This window comes from Nicotiana tabacum, chromosome 16, assembly GCF_000715075.1.
Source record: "Nicotiana tabacum cultivar K326 chromosome 16, ASM71507v2, whole genome shotgun sequence".
Lineage (NCBI taxonomy): Eukaryota > Viridiplantae > Streptophyta > Magnoliopsida > Solanales > Solanaceae > Nicotiana > Nicotiana tabacum.
In genome coordinates, this window is record NC_134095.1 from 104076069 (window position 1) to 104092365 (window position 16297).

The 16297-nt window shown below is 37.8% G+C and overlaps 1 protein-coding gene across 1 annotated transcript; it reads right to left on the reverse strand.

The window, feature by feature from the left end:
• Window positions 1–4209: 4209 nt before the first annotated feature.
• On the reverse strand, window positions 4210–4812 carry LOC142170345 (uncharacterized). Its single transcript, XM_075232238.1, has 2 exons — window positions 4319–4812; window positions 4210–4261 (listed from the first exon to the last, which is right to left on the reverse strand). Exons 1-2 carry the CDS (start codon window positions 4810–4812, stop codon window positions 4210–4212), a joined length of 546 nt encoding a protein of 181 aa, XP_075088339.1.
• Window positions 4813–16297: the final 11485 nt, after the last annotated feature.

Genomic DNA, 16297 nt, shown 5'->3' on the forward strand with positions numbered 1-16297 from the left:
CACGGGCATGCTAGACACCAACGTATAGATACTCGTCACCATGCCTATACGCCGTACTCAACAATTACCACATAGCAAATAGGACTCAACTCCTAATCCCTCAGCTAAGGTTAGACCAAACACTTACCTCGATACCACGAACATAATTCACGATTCAATTATAGCTTTACCTCTTGATTCCACCACCAATTCGCTCGTATCTAGTCACAAGTTACTTAATTACATCAATAAACATCAAATGAATCGATTTGAATGCATAAAAATGAGTTTAAAATCGTCTAAGTATAAAAGTTGCAGGTCTCAGATGTGGGAATTGCGAATAGGGGTTCGCAATTGCGAACCCCGACCTCTGCTGGCTTAGAAATTGCGAAGGGAAGCTCGCATTTGCGAACCCTTAGGAAATCTGGGCTTTTCGCATTTGCGAACAATAAGTCGCATTTGCGACTTCAAGCCTTCCCAGCATACGTCGCATTTGCGAAACATAGCTCGCGTTTGCGAGATAAGGCAGGCCTGGGCTGGTTCGCATTTGCGACCAAGACCTCGCATTTGCGAGCCAGGCTTCGCAAATGCGAAGCCTGCAGGCCTGATCATACCATCAAAATTTCTGCAATTTTTCTAAGTGCAAAATGCACCCCGTGGCCTATCCAAAACTCACCCGAGCCCTCGGGGCTCCAAACCAAATATACACACAACCTCAAAAACATCCTAAGGACTTATTCGTGTATTCAAATCACCAAAATAACATCATGAATATCGAATTAAACCTCAAGATCAATGAGATTTCTCAAAACTTCTTTAAACATCAAATTTGCATTTAAGGCCCGAATCACGTCAAACGGATTCCGTTTCTTACCAAACTTCACAGAATTATCTTAAATCATATATAAGACCTGTACCGTGCGCCGGAACCAAAATACGGGTCCGATACCAACATGCTCTAATCAAAATTCATTTCCAACCCTTAGACACAATTTCAGAAAATAAATTTCTTCAAAAATTCATTTCTCGGGCTTGGGATATCGGAATTCGATTCCGGGCATACACCCAAGTCCCATATTTTCCTACGGACCCTCTGGGACCGTCAAATCATGGGTCCGGGTCCGTTTACCCAAAACGTTGACCGAAATCAAATTAATTCATTTTATAGTAAAAATTTATTATTTTTCACATATTTTCACATATAGGCTTTCCGGCCACTCGTCCGAATTTTACACGCAAATCAAGATGATGCTAAAAGAGGTTTTTAAGTCCTCGAAACGCAGAATTCACTTTAAACCCGAGTGATGACCTTTTTTGGTCATCACATAAGGTGTCCCCGCCCCCGGTGAAGAGAGCAATGCATGCTGTGGTTCTCTATGAGTTGCCCATGTTGATATTTCTTAACTGATAATTTCTTTTGTTTGTCATTTGTGTAATCCGTTACGTATCAAGTGCTGGGCATGTGTATTATCTACATAAGCCTTTCTCAAAGACAAAGGTTCAATGGGCAAGAGGTCACGATTCGAATCATAAATTTACAAATCGGAAACAAATAGTTCCCTAGGTGTCGACTGTCATCGCTCATTAGTGCATCCTCTATGTCCCTGTTAACTATTTGAAAAAGGATGGAAAAAAAAACGAGAAATGGTTGGAGTAGATTTTGAGAAAAAATGAAAGAAAAAGAATAAATTTACATGTGAAAACAGACACACATAAACCAAATATTTCATCTATATTTATACTATATTAAAAGCATGAAGGCCCTTAATAAAATACCTTTCGCCTTTTTTACACTTTAGAAATAGATTTACATTGGACAAAGTTGTAATTTAAGTTATTTTCCTAAAACTATGGACATTAATTATTTCCTAATTTTTAGGATTTCAAAATTTTACTATAATACGGAGTAAGGTTTTACTTATATTCTTTCCTTATTTAAATACAATATAATACTCTAAAAAGACATCCGGCTAATAATTACTTACAATTATTGAACATTTCACTTATTAATTTGGGTGCTTATAGTAAAGTCATTGGATTACTAAATTAAGTTTTACTTGGAATTATTTTAAGCTTCTTTTATTTATTTCCACGATACCTACAAATTTTTGCCTAATATTTAGGATGTACTTCCTTTTCTTTACCAATATAAAATAAACTCTTTCCAGCATCACAAAAGGTAACATAGTGTTGAAACACCGAAGTTTTCACAAATTTTAGATAAACTAATATTTAAAATTTTGATGTTAATTGTGAATTTACACTTTTAAGTTTCCAAGACCTTAACGTTAGATAATCAAAATTTTATTTATTATAGAAAGAATTATGTTAGAATTAATTCATCATGTTAAACATATACTCATCTCATAGAAAATAGAAGTTTTTGATAATCAATAATTAGCGACGAATTTTTACTGTTTAGCTATGAAAAAAGTGATTTGTCGCTATTTCTTTCGTAGTTGATATGTTTAACATACATAGTACCTCAACATCATTTCATACGGCGTTAAAACAAAAATAAAGGGATACATGATAGTCATTTAGCTTTCAAAAATATCTAGGTTGTTTTAATGTTTAGCTAGATCATCCGCTACTTTGGTGACTAAATATGAATATTATTTCAATAACAACAATATACCCAGTAAAATCTCACTAGTGAGGTCTGGGGAGAGTAGAATGTACGCAGACCTTACTCTACCCCTGAAAGGTAGAGAGGCTGTTTCCGGAAGACTCTCGGCTCAACACAAGAGACAATAATATCAGAAAAGAAAAGACCTGTAACAACAAAAGAAGCCAGAAAGATAATAACAAAACTGTAAGAGACAACAAATAAGTGAAAGGGCAATAACACAAAACTATGCAAAACAACAAAATAATGTGAACACAACATATACCACTAATAGACCTAGACAAAATTCTATTAGACTACCCGGTAAAAGAGGGAAAAACTCTCGACTACCCCCTAGGCTATAACTCTAATGCTCGACATCCACACGGTCCTACCAAGAGCCATGTCCTCAGAAATCTAAAGATGTGCCATGTCCTACCTGATCACCTTGCCCCAACACTTCTTAGGCCTCCCTCTACCTCTTCTTCTACCTACCAAAGTCCACCGCTCACACCTCCTAACTGGGACATCTATGGTTCTTCTCTGCATGTGCCCGAACAACCTAAGCCTCGCTTCCCGCATCTTGTCGTCCATGGGAGCAACACACACCGTCTCCCGAATATCTTCATTCCTTATTCTTATCCAGTTTAGTATGCCCACACATCCATCTCAACATCCTCATTTTGGCTACTTTCATCTTCTGGATATGTGAATTCTTCAATGGCCAACACTCAACCCCATACAACAAAGCCAATCTAACCACCGCCCTGTAAAACTTACCTTTGAGTTTCGGTGGCACCTTCTTATCACACAAGACTCCAGACGCTAACCGCCATTTCATCCACCCCACCCCAATATGATGCGTGCCATCCTCGTCGATCTCCCTATCTCCCTGGATGATTGACCCTAGGTACTTTAAACTTTCTCTCTTGGGGATGACTTGTGAGTCGAGCCTCACTACTATGTCCGCTTCCCCCATCACGCTGCGGAACTTACACTCCAAATACTCCGTGTTAGTCCTACTCAACTTGAAACCTTTGGACTCCAGGGCATGCCTTCAAACCTCCAGTCTCTCATTAATGCTGCCTCACGTCTCATCAATGAGAACTATATCATCAGCGAACAACATACACCATGGAAACTCCCTTTGAATATGATTTGTCAGGGCGTCTATTGCCAGGGCAAATAAAAACTGGCTAAGCGCAGATCCTTGGTGTAACCCCATAACCACTGGAAAAAGCTTTTAGTCACCTACCACGGTCTTGACCCAAGTCTTAGCTCCATCATACATAACCTTTATCGATCTAATGTACGAGACCGACACCTCTTTCACCTCCAGGCATCTCCAAAGAATGTCAAGAGGGACCTTGTCGTATGCCTTCTCTAGGTCAATAAACACCATGTGCAAATCCCTCTTCCTATCCTTGTACTGTTCCACCAACCTCCTGATAAGGTGGATAGCTTTAGTAGTGGAATGTCTCGGCATGAACCCAAACTGGTTTTCAGAAATAGACACCACCTTCCTTACCCTCCCTTCCACCACCATCTCCCAAACTTTAATGGTATGGCTTAATAACTTGATGCCCCAATAGTTGTTACTATTTTGGATATCACCTTTGTTCTTACAGTGGAATCATCATGCTATATCTCCACTCATCTGATATTGTCTTAGTCCTGAAAATAATATTAAACAACTCAGTCAGCCACTCAAATCCTTCTCTACCCACATACCTCCAAAATTTTACTGGAATGTCATTTGGTCCAGTCGTTTTGCCCTGACTCATCTTACACACAACTCCCACTACCTCCTCCATATTAATACGCCTGTAATACCTAAAGTCTCGGAGACTCTCGGAGTGCCCCAACTCCCCTTGCATGATGTTACCGCCCTCCACTTCATTCAAAAGTTTATGAAAGTACGTCTTCCATCTATGCTTAATTTTGGACTCCTCCGTCAACACCTTACCTTCCTCGTCTTTGATGCACGTCACTTGATCCAGGCCACGAGCCTTCCTCTCTCTTGCTTTGGCCAGCCGAAATAACTTCTTGTCCCCACCTTTACCCCCTAGTTCCTCATACAACCGACCAAACGCAACATTTTTAGCCTTAGTGGCCGCTAATTTCTCCTTCTTCCTAGCTTTCTTATACCTTACTATGTTCTCTCTCCTCTGCTCCTCGTCAGTGCTCTTCACTAACGAAAGGTACGTCGCTTTCTTTGCTTCCATTTTACCTTTGACCCCGTCATTCCACTACCAGTCGCCTCTGAGCCCTCTATAATAGCTCTTCGAGACCCCTAATACCTCTTTCGTTGCCTCTTTTATATAGTCTGTCGTCGTCATCCACATAGCGCTAGCATCCCTACCACTCTTCCAAGCACCCACAACCATCAACCGCCCCTCCAAATCCTATGCAATATCCTTAGTCAAATCACCCCACCTGATCCTCGGTTGACCCCGTACGAACCTATTCTTCCTCTTTATCATGATACCAACATCCATCACCAGGAGCCTTTGTTGAGTCATGAGGTACTCACTTGGGATCACCTTACAATCCACGCACAACCCCCTAGCACACCTCCTGAGGAGGATATAATCAATCTGAGTCTTAGCCACCATACTCTGAAAAGTAACCAAATGGTCCTCCCACGATCACCAACTCAAAAGCCCTAGCGAAATGCAACAGTGAAGTGCCTCATCCGTTCTTATCCCCAAAGCCGAAGCCACTGTGCACCTCGCCATAACCCCCAGTAGATGACCCAATATGACCATTGAAATACCCTTCTATAAATAACCTTTCCGTAGGTGGATACCTCGTACCACCTCATCCAACCCCTCCCAGAAGTGCCTCTTAACATCCCCGTCCAGGCCCGCTTACGGCGCGTAAGCGGTACCGACATTCAGAGTGCTCCCTCCAACTACTAACTTAATCGCCATTAATCTGTCATTCACCCGCCTAACCTCTACCACTAACTTCCTGGGCTCTCTATCCACCAAAATACCCACCCCGTTCTTTCCCTTCATGCATCCGAAGTACCACAATTTAAACTTGTCCGCATTCCTCACCTTCGATCCTAATCACCCGATCTCCTGAACACAAGATATATTGACCTTCCTCTTCTGGAGAATCTTCCCCAACTCTATAGACTTACCCATCAATGTCCCTATATTCCACAATCCAATCCTCAACCTACAGGCTCCCTTGTTGCCTTTACTCCCTTTTGTCCACGATCCAATCCTCAACTACTAAATATGAATATTATTTGTAAATTTTAAAAAATATTATTTTATAATTCAAATAAATTATTTAATAATATTTATGAATTTTTAAATTTTATATTCATTGAATAGGGTGAACGAAACTTCTAAGCGAAATATCGTTCGTTTTTTTACCCTTAATAGATGGATCTATGTGTTTATTTCAATGGAGAATAAATAAGTCAATGTGTGCACTACTGTCTTTATTCTTTCTCCAAATGGTGTGTACAAAAAAATATGGTCTACTCTTTCTTATGCCTTATAACTTCATGTAACAAATATGCAAGGTCCTTCTAGCAATTATCCTGGTACTCTAGGCCCGATTCGGTCTCCACCACCACCACCATCGGGGAGTTTCTTCGATTGCGGGGACTTTGGGCATATGTGGAGACATTGTCCCCATCGCCAAGAAGTCCAGTATAGTAGAGGAGTCAGGCTGCAATTTCCACGCCAGTTACTTCACCACCCGCTCAGCAAGCTCGAGGTGGGGCCTAGGCCGCTAGAAGTCACCCTAGAGGGGGAGGCCAATTAGACGGTAGTCAGTCCTGATTTTATGCTATTCCTGCTAGGCCAGATGTTGTTGCTTCACACGTAGTGATCACAGGTATTGTCTAAGTGTGCCACAGAGATGCTTCCATATATTTGACCCCGGTTCTACTTATTCCTACGTATCATCCTATTTTACTCGTTGTTTATATATGCCCCGTAAGCCCGTAGTTTTACTTGTTTATGTATCTACGCCGATGGGCGATACTATTATTATGGACCGTATATATCAATCGTGTGTGGTGACTAATGGGGGATTAGAGACTAGAGTTTATCTTTTATTGCTTAGTATGGTCGATTTTGACCCGATCTTGGGTATGGATCTGTTGTCTTCATGCCATGCTATTTTGGATTGTCGCGCTAAGACCATGACATTGGCGATGCCGGGGTTGCCAAGGATTGAGTGGAGAGGTTCTCTTGATTATGTTCCCAACAGGGTAATATTTTATTTGAAAGCCCAACGGATGGTTGGGAAGAGTTGTCTGTCTTATATGGCCTTTGTGAGGGATGTTGGTGCTGATACTCCTACTATTGGCTCTTTCCCGATGGTGCGAGACATTCCAGATATGTATCCTACAAACCTGCCGAGCATGCCGCCCGATAGGGATATTGACTTGGTGCCGGGCACTCAGCCCATTTCTATTACTCTTTATTGTATGGCACCAACTGAGTTGAAGGAATTGAAAGAGTAGCTTCAGGAACGTCTTGATAAGGGATTTATTAGGCTTAGTGTGTCGCCTTGGGGTGCACCCGTTTTGTTTGTGAAGAAGAAGGATGGTAATATAGGGATGTGCATCGACTAAGGCAGTTGGACAAAGTTACAATTAAGAATAAGTATCCTTTGCGTGCATTGATGATCTATTTGACCAGCTTTAGGGAGAGAGGGTATTCTCTAAGATTGATTTGAGGTCTGGTAATCACCAGTTGAAGATTCGAGACTCGGATATTATAAAAACAACATTCGAGTCCTGTTATGGTCATTATGAGTTTCTTGTGATGTGTTTTGGGCTGATCAACTCCCCAGCAACATTCATGCATCTCGTGAACAATGTACTTCAGCCATATATCGACTTATTTGTCATAGTATTCAATGATGATATACCGGTGTACTCACGTAACCAGGAGGAGCATGCCCATTGTAACACCCCCTTTTTCCTCACCGCGAGTCCGAGTTTCGACATTTTTGGGACAATTCCTTTCCTTTTGGAATTGAGTATGAGATTTGAAGAGTCGCCACCTAACGGATTAAGGTGCGTCAGGGCACCTAGAGCAAATAATTCATGTACTAGTTTACATCACCAGAGATTGGGTAAGGGCTCGAAATTACCTTAAGGGGAAGGCGTTAGACACCCCTCGAGGTCCATAACGATGGGTCCCGACCAAACTCAATTTAAGCGAATTAGTCTTTAAGAAAATAAAGCAGTTTAAACAAGTATAGATTATTTTGAAATGGGAATTAAAGGGGTCCTAAGTTTATTAGCCTATAAGATCACTTCCATGCAATACTTGGTAAGCTTCCCCAAATTAAGATGTTACACGTAGCATTAGCGCACAGATCATCATCTCCTTTACTACCCAATTATCCTCCCCTTTTCCAATTATTACCTAAGCGTTCTAATAACATCCAGTACATTCCTTATGCGTGCACTACCCGTCCCTTACCTCTGGACCTGGAGGTGTTTAGGACCTCTATTTAAGGAGGTTCTAGACTTATCTATGTTGTTTAAAAAGAGAAAACTAAGTGACAAACAAAAGCCAAGTAGGACTGTCACATAAGGGGCAATTAAGTGGGCTCATGTTAACCTCTACAAATAGACAAACAAATGCACGCTGTTCAAACAAGCAATTTTAAATGATTTTAAGATCCTATAGGCAGGATATCTAAATAAGCACAAACAAAATATACAACATTTTTATTAAAGTGAGCAAACAAGTACCTATAAGTTTGCCTATTGATTTTGTTTATACTCTGAATCCGGGCATATTTCAAACAAGCATTCACAGTTTTTAGACCCAGAATCTAATTACCTACAGGCTTATCTAAGTGATCGTCGGGCAGAACCCTATAGACATGGTATCTAAGCTATAAACCAGTTACTGATTTTAACACGCAGATTTTATCTTTTAATCATATAGGCATGCTTTCTAAGTGTTGAAATGGGTTACAAACATTATTCCCTATAGGCATTATATCTAAGTATTAAGACTGATTTTATACATGTATTTCCTATAGGTATGATATCTAAGTGTTGAAACTAATTTTGCACATTCCCTATAGGCATAATATCTAAGTGGGTAAAGGCGCCAACAAGTTGCCCAGCAAGTTCAATAAAGAAGATCTTATAGACATGATCTCTAATGCACATATGGAGATTTGAAAATATGGTTCTTGATGCAGAATTGACTAACTAGACGCAGGATTTCTAGGATACAAAGTATGAAAATTTAGGATTACAAATAATGAAATAGGTCTTATAGGCATGATCTCTAATGGTATGCACATAATGAGTCACAACAACCTACATGCATGATTTCTACCCGAATTTGATAAAAGATATGTAAAAATCTCTCCCCGACTTTTACTAATAGCCCCATATCTGTTTTTACAAATATTATTACATTATTACTGACCAATATGAATGAATTATACAATGCTATCTATAACACTATAGGGAGCCTTGGCAGGCCTAATGTCAACCTGGAAGCCAGGCCTTCAAGCAAATATGATGTCCACAGGTAGTTCATAACACAAAATAGGCTTCTAGTGTGTCAAAGTTTCCAAGGCCTCAGGGACCCCAGGCAATGCTCACACCATAACCTTTTCAAAGAAACAGTTTTGTAAAGAGTTTGGAAGGCCATCCCCAATGTGCCAGAGTTTGGAGGAATCTCATGGACCCTAAGCAGTGCTTACACTGGGGGTGGCAGGACCCTAGATAGCTAAGAGTAAGAGTTTGAAAACAGTATACAAGGGTAGGGAGTAATTTTATGAAAAACAATTTATTTTCAGAAGTGAATAGAAACAAGTTGCAAACAGAACAGAACCATATTTCAGCAGATTGATCAGATATAGTTACCAGTAGTTAAACAATCAAAACAAGAACACTGGAATCATATATAGAACAGATTCACAATTGAGTCAAATAAGGTTTCACATTTCCGGAGTTGACTTAGTCTATTGACTATTACCAAGTGGAATCATATAGACATGTATTTAGCAGAGAGAAACATGCTGAAGTCAATGACTAATCAGACATCCATACTGAAAAGGTAGCATATTGTTCTTGAAAGAAGTATACAGAAACCATGACTTGATCAGGAACATGCTAAGGTAAATTATCAGCACAAAAAAAACAGGACATGAATTGGGCAATGCTAGTTGAGAAACAGGTAACAATTGTCATGGATTAAACATGAATATGCTTATGTATACTAACCATACTAACATATAAAACAGGGCAAGTTAACTGGAAATAAGTCATGCTGATTAAGAGAGCAATAAACAGGAAAACACGGGGACTAATATAAGCATGCTGAAGTTTAACTACATAGAATATAGAACGATAATAGAAATGGAGGCATACCAGTTAAGGAGATAGAAAATAGGAAGGTGAAGACGAATAAAATACAAGAGTCTAGCTTTGTCTTTCAGCCGGCTAGACAATGCAGAAATTAAAAGAAACTTAAGTTGTGTAAGTGTGTAAGTAAGAGTTGTGTGTACCAGTATGTGTGTGGATGTTTTTCTTCGTTATTCCATGTGTTTAAATATTAGAATGGTGAAGTTTATATAGAATTCAACAGAGTAGAACAAATAAGGCAAAGAAAATTAAGAGTTCACAAATATGGTAAGCAAATCATTCAACTAGGTGATTAAGGCTAAACCCAATCAATTAATACGACAGAATCCGGGAATATCACTTAGATTAGGGAGAATCAATTAACATGCAAGATTGAAGTTTAATAAGGTAAGAAATAAGTCAGAGACCATTTATAGGTCGGTCAGAACAAATCAAAACCTAGAAATTAGGCCGAATAACATAATTAAAGTAGGAAGTACCAATTATAAGTCACATTTAAGGTAAGAACAAATAAAAAATATCAGAAAGATACCAATTTAAAAAAGAAAATATAATTTCAAACCATATTTAGGCAAATAAATCAATTAATCAATTTATTTAGTCGGGCCAAAGTGAACGGGCAAGAACAATGAGACAAATAATTGAATAGCAGAAAATTTTAAGCATATCGAAACACAGAGATGAAATATCAAGCAAAGAAATTAGTCGAACAACAAAGAAGAAAGGCCAGAGTTGAACCTTTAAGCTTTTAAAACATTTGCAGAAACTTAAAAAATGAAACCTTAGTATTAGAGGAACACTAAAATGTGTTAAATAATAAGAAAACACAGAAGATTTTAAGAGAAATATCAGATAAACTTAAAATCATCTCAGATCTACAAAGATCTGAACAGACTTGAGTGGAAAGAGACTAGGGTATTGAAAAATGGACCGAAAAGAGAAAAATCCAGTTTGGAACCAGAGGTTTAAGCCATAAACATGAAGATAAAAACACTCACAAACATAGAGATGAACACAGGCAGGTTCATCGAGAAAATGAAGAGTTGAAGCCAAGTCTGTGTTGAATCTCTTCGAGATTCCATCAAACAACAAAGAAATCGAATAGCTAGTAGAGGTAGGAGGCCAGATGAGGCCTAAAATCAAAGGGAAACCCCATGATTGAATGGCTTCCGGTGACGACGGGCTAGGGTTAGGGGTGAATTTGAGAGAGAAGAGAGGATGATGGATTCAAGGGCGGTGGGACAGAAGAATGATTAGGGTTAGGGTGTTAGGGGTTAATCTGAGGGGTTGGGCGGGTTTAAAAATATGGTCAGGGTATTGGGCTATGATTTAATTGGGCTGGGGGTATTAATTTAGTCTAAGGTCCGAAATTAAACCAAATTAAAGAGGCTATTTGTTAGATACCGAGTTAATTAATAATATAATTTTTAAAAATAGTTAATAAATGATAAAAATTGATTTTTATGCATAAAAATAATTTAAAATATTTACTTAACATTATAAAAATATAAAAAAATAATTTAAAATATTTACTTAACATTATAAAAATATAAAAGGTCATTTTCTATATAGATAATATAATTATGTATATGTATGGGCTATTGTTGCAAAAATGTGCAATTCTAGCTTAGAAAATGCAAATGTAATTATAAAAAGTCTGATTAAATTAATTAAGACTTATTTGGGAATAAATGATGAATTTAGATGATTAAATCATCATAAAAATAATATGAGGAATATTATTGGATATTTGTATAGTAAAAATGCAGAAATAAATTGGTTGAAAGCCTTTAAAATTATAAAAAAATTATAGGAATACTTGTGCATGTTTGTAAATGCATGTGCACTATTTTTGAAAATATATATGCATGTTAAAAATATATGAGGGAAAAATTGGGTATCAACAGCTGCCCCTTTTTATCCGGGAAGGATGAAAGAGATGCCGGGTAAAGAAAAGATGACCGATTTTGACTGAATGGGGTGTTTTGAAAAAAATAGAGGTCGTACCCTGGTCTCTGAGCTGCCTACACATCCCTCATTTTATAGGAATCAGGCCATGTGTAGTTCTGGACCTAACGGCCGATGAAATTGTTATTGGAATGGTTGTATGTTTCGGAAAAGGTTCCTTTTTTGGGGAGGATAATATCAGATGGGTTTATGCTGAGTTATGAATATGAGTTTGAAGCATAACAGATGTATCATAAAACAACTATCTGAATGGTCACAGAGTAAAGGCAGGTAATTGGCGGGAATCAGTTAATGGCAGAGTGTAAGTGGTATGAGCGGAAATCAGAGCGAAGATTTCTCCTGTTTGAAGAACAGTTACCTCCTAGACTTCCTGCAAAACTTAAAACACGATGCATGCCAATATATAGATTACTGCGAGAATTTAAACATGATGCAAATTCTCTCTGGACCATGAAGGTTGTCTTTAGACAGTGATAATGACGTCCTTAGACCATGACGTCCCGGGCCATGAATCATGAGATAAGGGATTCGCAGGCCATGAAATGACGTTCTCGGGCCATGAGAATGGTGCCTCTGAACCATGACGCCTTTGAATAATGATGTGCAGTTTTGAGAGATCCTCAGGCCATGACATGGTGTCTTCAGGCTATGAGGATGATGCCTTCGGACTATGACGCCTTTGGACAAGTTGGCTATACATCATCCTATGAAGTGAAGAGACATGATACCAAACGTAATAACAAGGAAACGCTTAGCCTAGTGCAGAGTTTGGGGGCAGATCTTAGCCCCGAGAAAAGAAGATAATGCAAATTTGAAAATGGAGCAACACTTATGCAAAGGGAGACAATGGTTAATCTCATGAGAAGACAATGCTTTACCTTATGAAAATAGGGAGGCGAGGCTTAGCCTCATGCAAGATTTGAGACAGGGCTTAGTCTCATACAAAGAGAAGGCAATGCTTAGCCTTATACAAATATGGAGGCACGACTTAGCCTCATGCAAGATTTGAGAAAAGTCTTAGTCTTATGCAAAGAGAAGGCAGTGCTTAGCCTTATGCGAATATGGAGGCAAGGCTTAGCCTCATACAATATTTTGAGACAGGGCTTAGTCTCATGCAAGGGAAGGCAGTGCTTAGCCTTATGCAGTGAACAAGTAGCAAATAGGGGTAGAATATTTCTTAGTTGGAGATATATTTGCGTCTGGTGGCCTGATTAATATTAATTCTGATATGTGTATATTTGCGAATACTCCTGTTATGTTCACTATGCCTGCATCCAAAGAAACATCATGAATTTTGTAGGGGAGGTTGGTCCGTGCCTTTGTTTGCTTGTTTTGCTTTGCTTTGCTCTAGCGGCCTTGTATAAGTTTCCCTAGGTAATACCTGGCTGTCACAGAAATAAAGTTTTCGAAAATATGCACATATTTATGAAATAGAGTTATTTAGGAACATAGTGATTATAACATCAAGTAAATTAGATGAACTAATGACTGTATCACTTTTAGAGACATTGTGGCTTCCTTGCACTAGAATTTTGAGAATCCTCCTCAAAATTCTGCCCCAGTTTGATCCTTCGGCCGTTCTGCGTGCAAGAAGTTTGTTGGATCTGCTTCTCAAAATTCTGCCCCAATTACTTAACCGACTTCTGACTGTCTGGCATATGATGACATCAGTTGGACTCATTCCGAAATTTTGAGGGTCCTCGTCAAAATTCTGTTGTTGATACCCAATTTTTTTCTATATATTTTCAATATACAAAATACCTTCAAAATAGCATATATATGCATATATAAGCACGCCCAAGGTTTTTATTATTTTTTCATAATTTTAAGGCTTTAAATTGATTCATTTTCTCCCTTTTTATCCATAAAATCCTCAATAATTATTTCCAAAATTATTGTTTTGATATTTCATCTATTGGATTTCTATATTTATGCCAAAATATGGCTAATTTAATTTTATATATTTTTATAATTATATTTAGTATTTTTAAAGCTAAATTGCACATAATTGCAATATTAGCCCTTTTAAGATTTAATTATGTTTTATATGCATAAAATTGGATCCTATATTTTTAAATGGCTAATTATGTATTATAAATTATTTTGGAATTTTAAATTAGTTTTCAGAAATTATCTACTATTTTTTATAAATTAAATAGAGAAAAACTGGCTATTTAAATTATAGCCAAATTGGCTTTCAATTATAGCCAAATCGGACCCCAATTCCCAGCCCAATTTTACAATTTAAAAACCCGACCCACACCCTATTAACCCATACCCAAACCTGGAACCCACCTACCCCATTTAATCTCAACTGTGGATCTCCCAGATCAACGGTCCACGTTAGCCCTTTCTTTTTTTAATCAAACGACCCCCCAAACCCTACCCTTATTCTCTCATTTGCACTTCCTCTGAATCCCTCATCTCCCAAATTCTCTCTCAACTCACCCTAACCCTAATCACCATTACCGGCGAGAACCTGTTTCCTTTGGTGTTCTCGTGCCTTCTCCGACCACCTCTGGGCTCCTATACTCCATGGATCTTCGACTTCATGAGTCCTTGAGAAGATCTCAAGGAAAGTAAACCTGTTCCGGTTTGAAACTCGTTTACTGGCCTGTCTCTGGCCATTTTCGTTTGTAAGAAAGGATTTCCTCTTATTTTTCGTTTGAATCCATGAGTTTTTAACTGATTTTCTTCATCTCTACTATTTTCCAAAAACCCTAGTTCGGAACTGTTCTATTTTTCTCAGATCTTTATAGATCTGAGGCAATTCGAGTATTATTAAGCATTTTCCTTTAAAAATCTCCCATTTTAACTAACTATTTTGATTTTAGTCGATCTTTTCTAAACTAGGGTTTCTGAAAATCCTTTTCTTCAAAATGCTTTCTGGTTTTAAGTGTTTAGTCCCTTGTGTCTATGTGTTTTGACTGATTTTGTTAAGTTCTTTTTTAATCCTAACTAGCCTATGCTAAAACCCCCACTTTTTGACACTTTATTTGGATTTTGCACTTGTCCGTGTTATTTGATACATGCAAATGTTCTATACTTTGATTTACATGATTACTTCTTCATTTAATTAGAATATCTCATGATTTTACCCTAGTATGCCTCTATTAGGGTTTCAGATTCGATTCTTTCCGTTTATACTTGGCTTAGTTGCGTATTCATGGAAAACCTATATCATTTCCCCTTAATCAGTATTATTTTGAATCCTTATTCACTGATTTGCTATGGTAATACCTATATACTGATTTCCGATTATTTTCCTATTTCTACGAACTTTGATTATTTCTTGCCTTATTTACGATTAACTGTGGTACTTGCTGATTCTTATTGATTGTTCCCTTAATTGAAGTTTTGTTCATTTACCCTTAATTACCCATCCCGTACTTAAGTATTTTATTTTCTTTCCTTAATTGTATGCCCCGCTCTTTATCATTAACTGGTCATCCCTTTACTAAAAGTGAACTTTGCTGATTTTGTGCATGATTGATTATGTAATTTTCCCTGATTACTGAATGATTTATTCTTTACCTTACTTTACTCTACTCTCAACTACTATATATACTCTCCTCTATTCTCACTTCCAGATACATGAACAATTAGTTCAAAAACACACACACACACACACACATAAAATTTTCTCTTCTCTCTCTCTCTGCTACTTGTACTAACTACTTGTCTAGCCGGCTGAAAGTCAAGGTGTTACGCCCCGCAATATTACGTCGATATTACGCTTTGCAGTATTAAGTTACAACAGTATTGCACCCAGCAATATTTGGATTTATGCTTTGCAGTATTAAGTTACGACGATGTTGCACCCTGTAGTGTTGTATGTTGGATTTGTCGTAAGGTAATTGACATCAGTCCAAATAAAATATTATTTGGAGATTATAAGGATTATGCAATTTATTAACAAGCGATAAATAAGTGTTACGAGGGATCAAGGGTACACAGATTAACGAAAACGAGTTTCGTTGAAAATTTGACATTTTGAGATAAAATACGGGTCGAACGTTAATACCCGATAATTATAAACTAGTACCATGCAAGGTACCATATGACCACAGTAGTATAACATATAAAATATGTATGAAGTATTTTAGTAATAAATAGAATTTTAAGTAATTTAAGACTATTCTTAATTATGCGGGTAATTGGTTAATTACCGAGTAACGGGATACAAATTAATTATTGGATAAAATTTAAATTTCCCAATAACGGGGTTTCGTGGAAGCAAGCCAGTTTCCAATAAGTGACTCTTAGTCACTTTGGATTAGGTGTCAACCTAACATGCTAAGTATAAGACACTTCAATTCCAAATACCTTACATTTCATCTCCGGTACAACCTAATTCTTTGCCATCT

Coding starts and splice junctions, on each gene's coding strand:
- LOC142170345 (XM_075232238.1), bottom strand. CDS start 4,812: ATGGAAGCAAAGAAAGCGACGTACCTTTCGTTAGTGAAGAGCACTGAC. Junction 4,262..4,318: donor ATTCCAGTAAAATTTTGGAG/GTATGTGGGTAG, acceptor TATTATTTTCAG/GACTAAGACAATATCAGATG.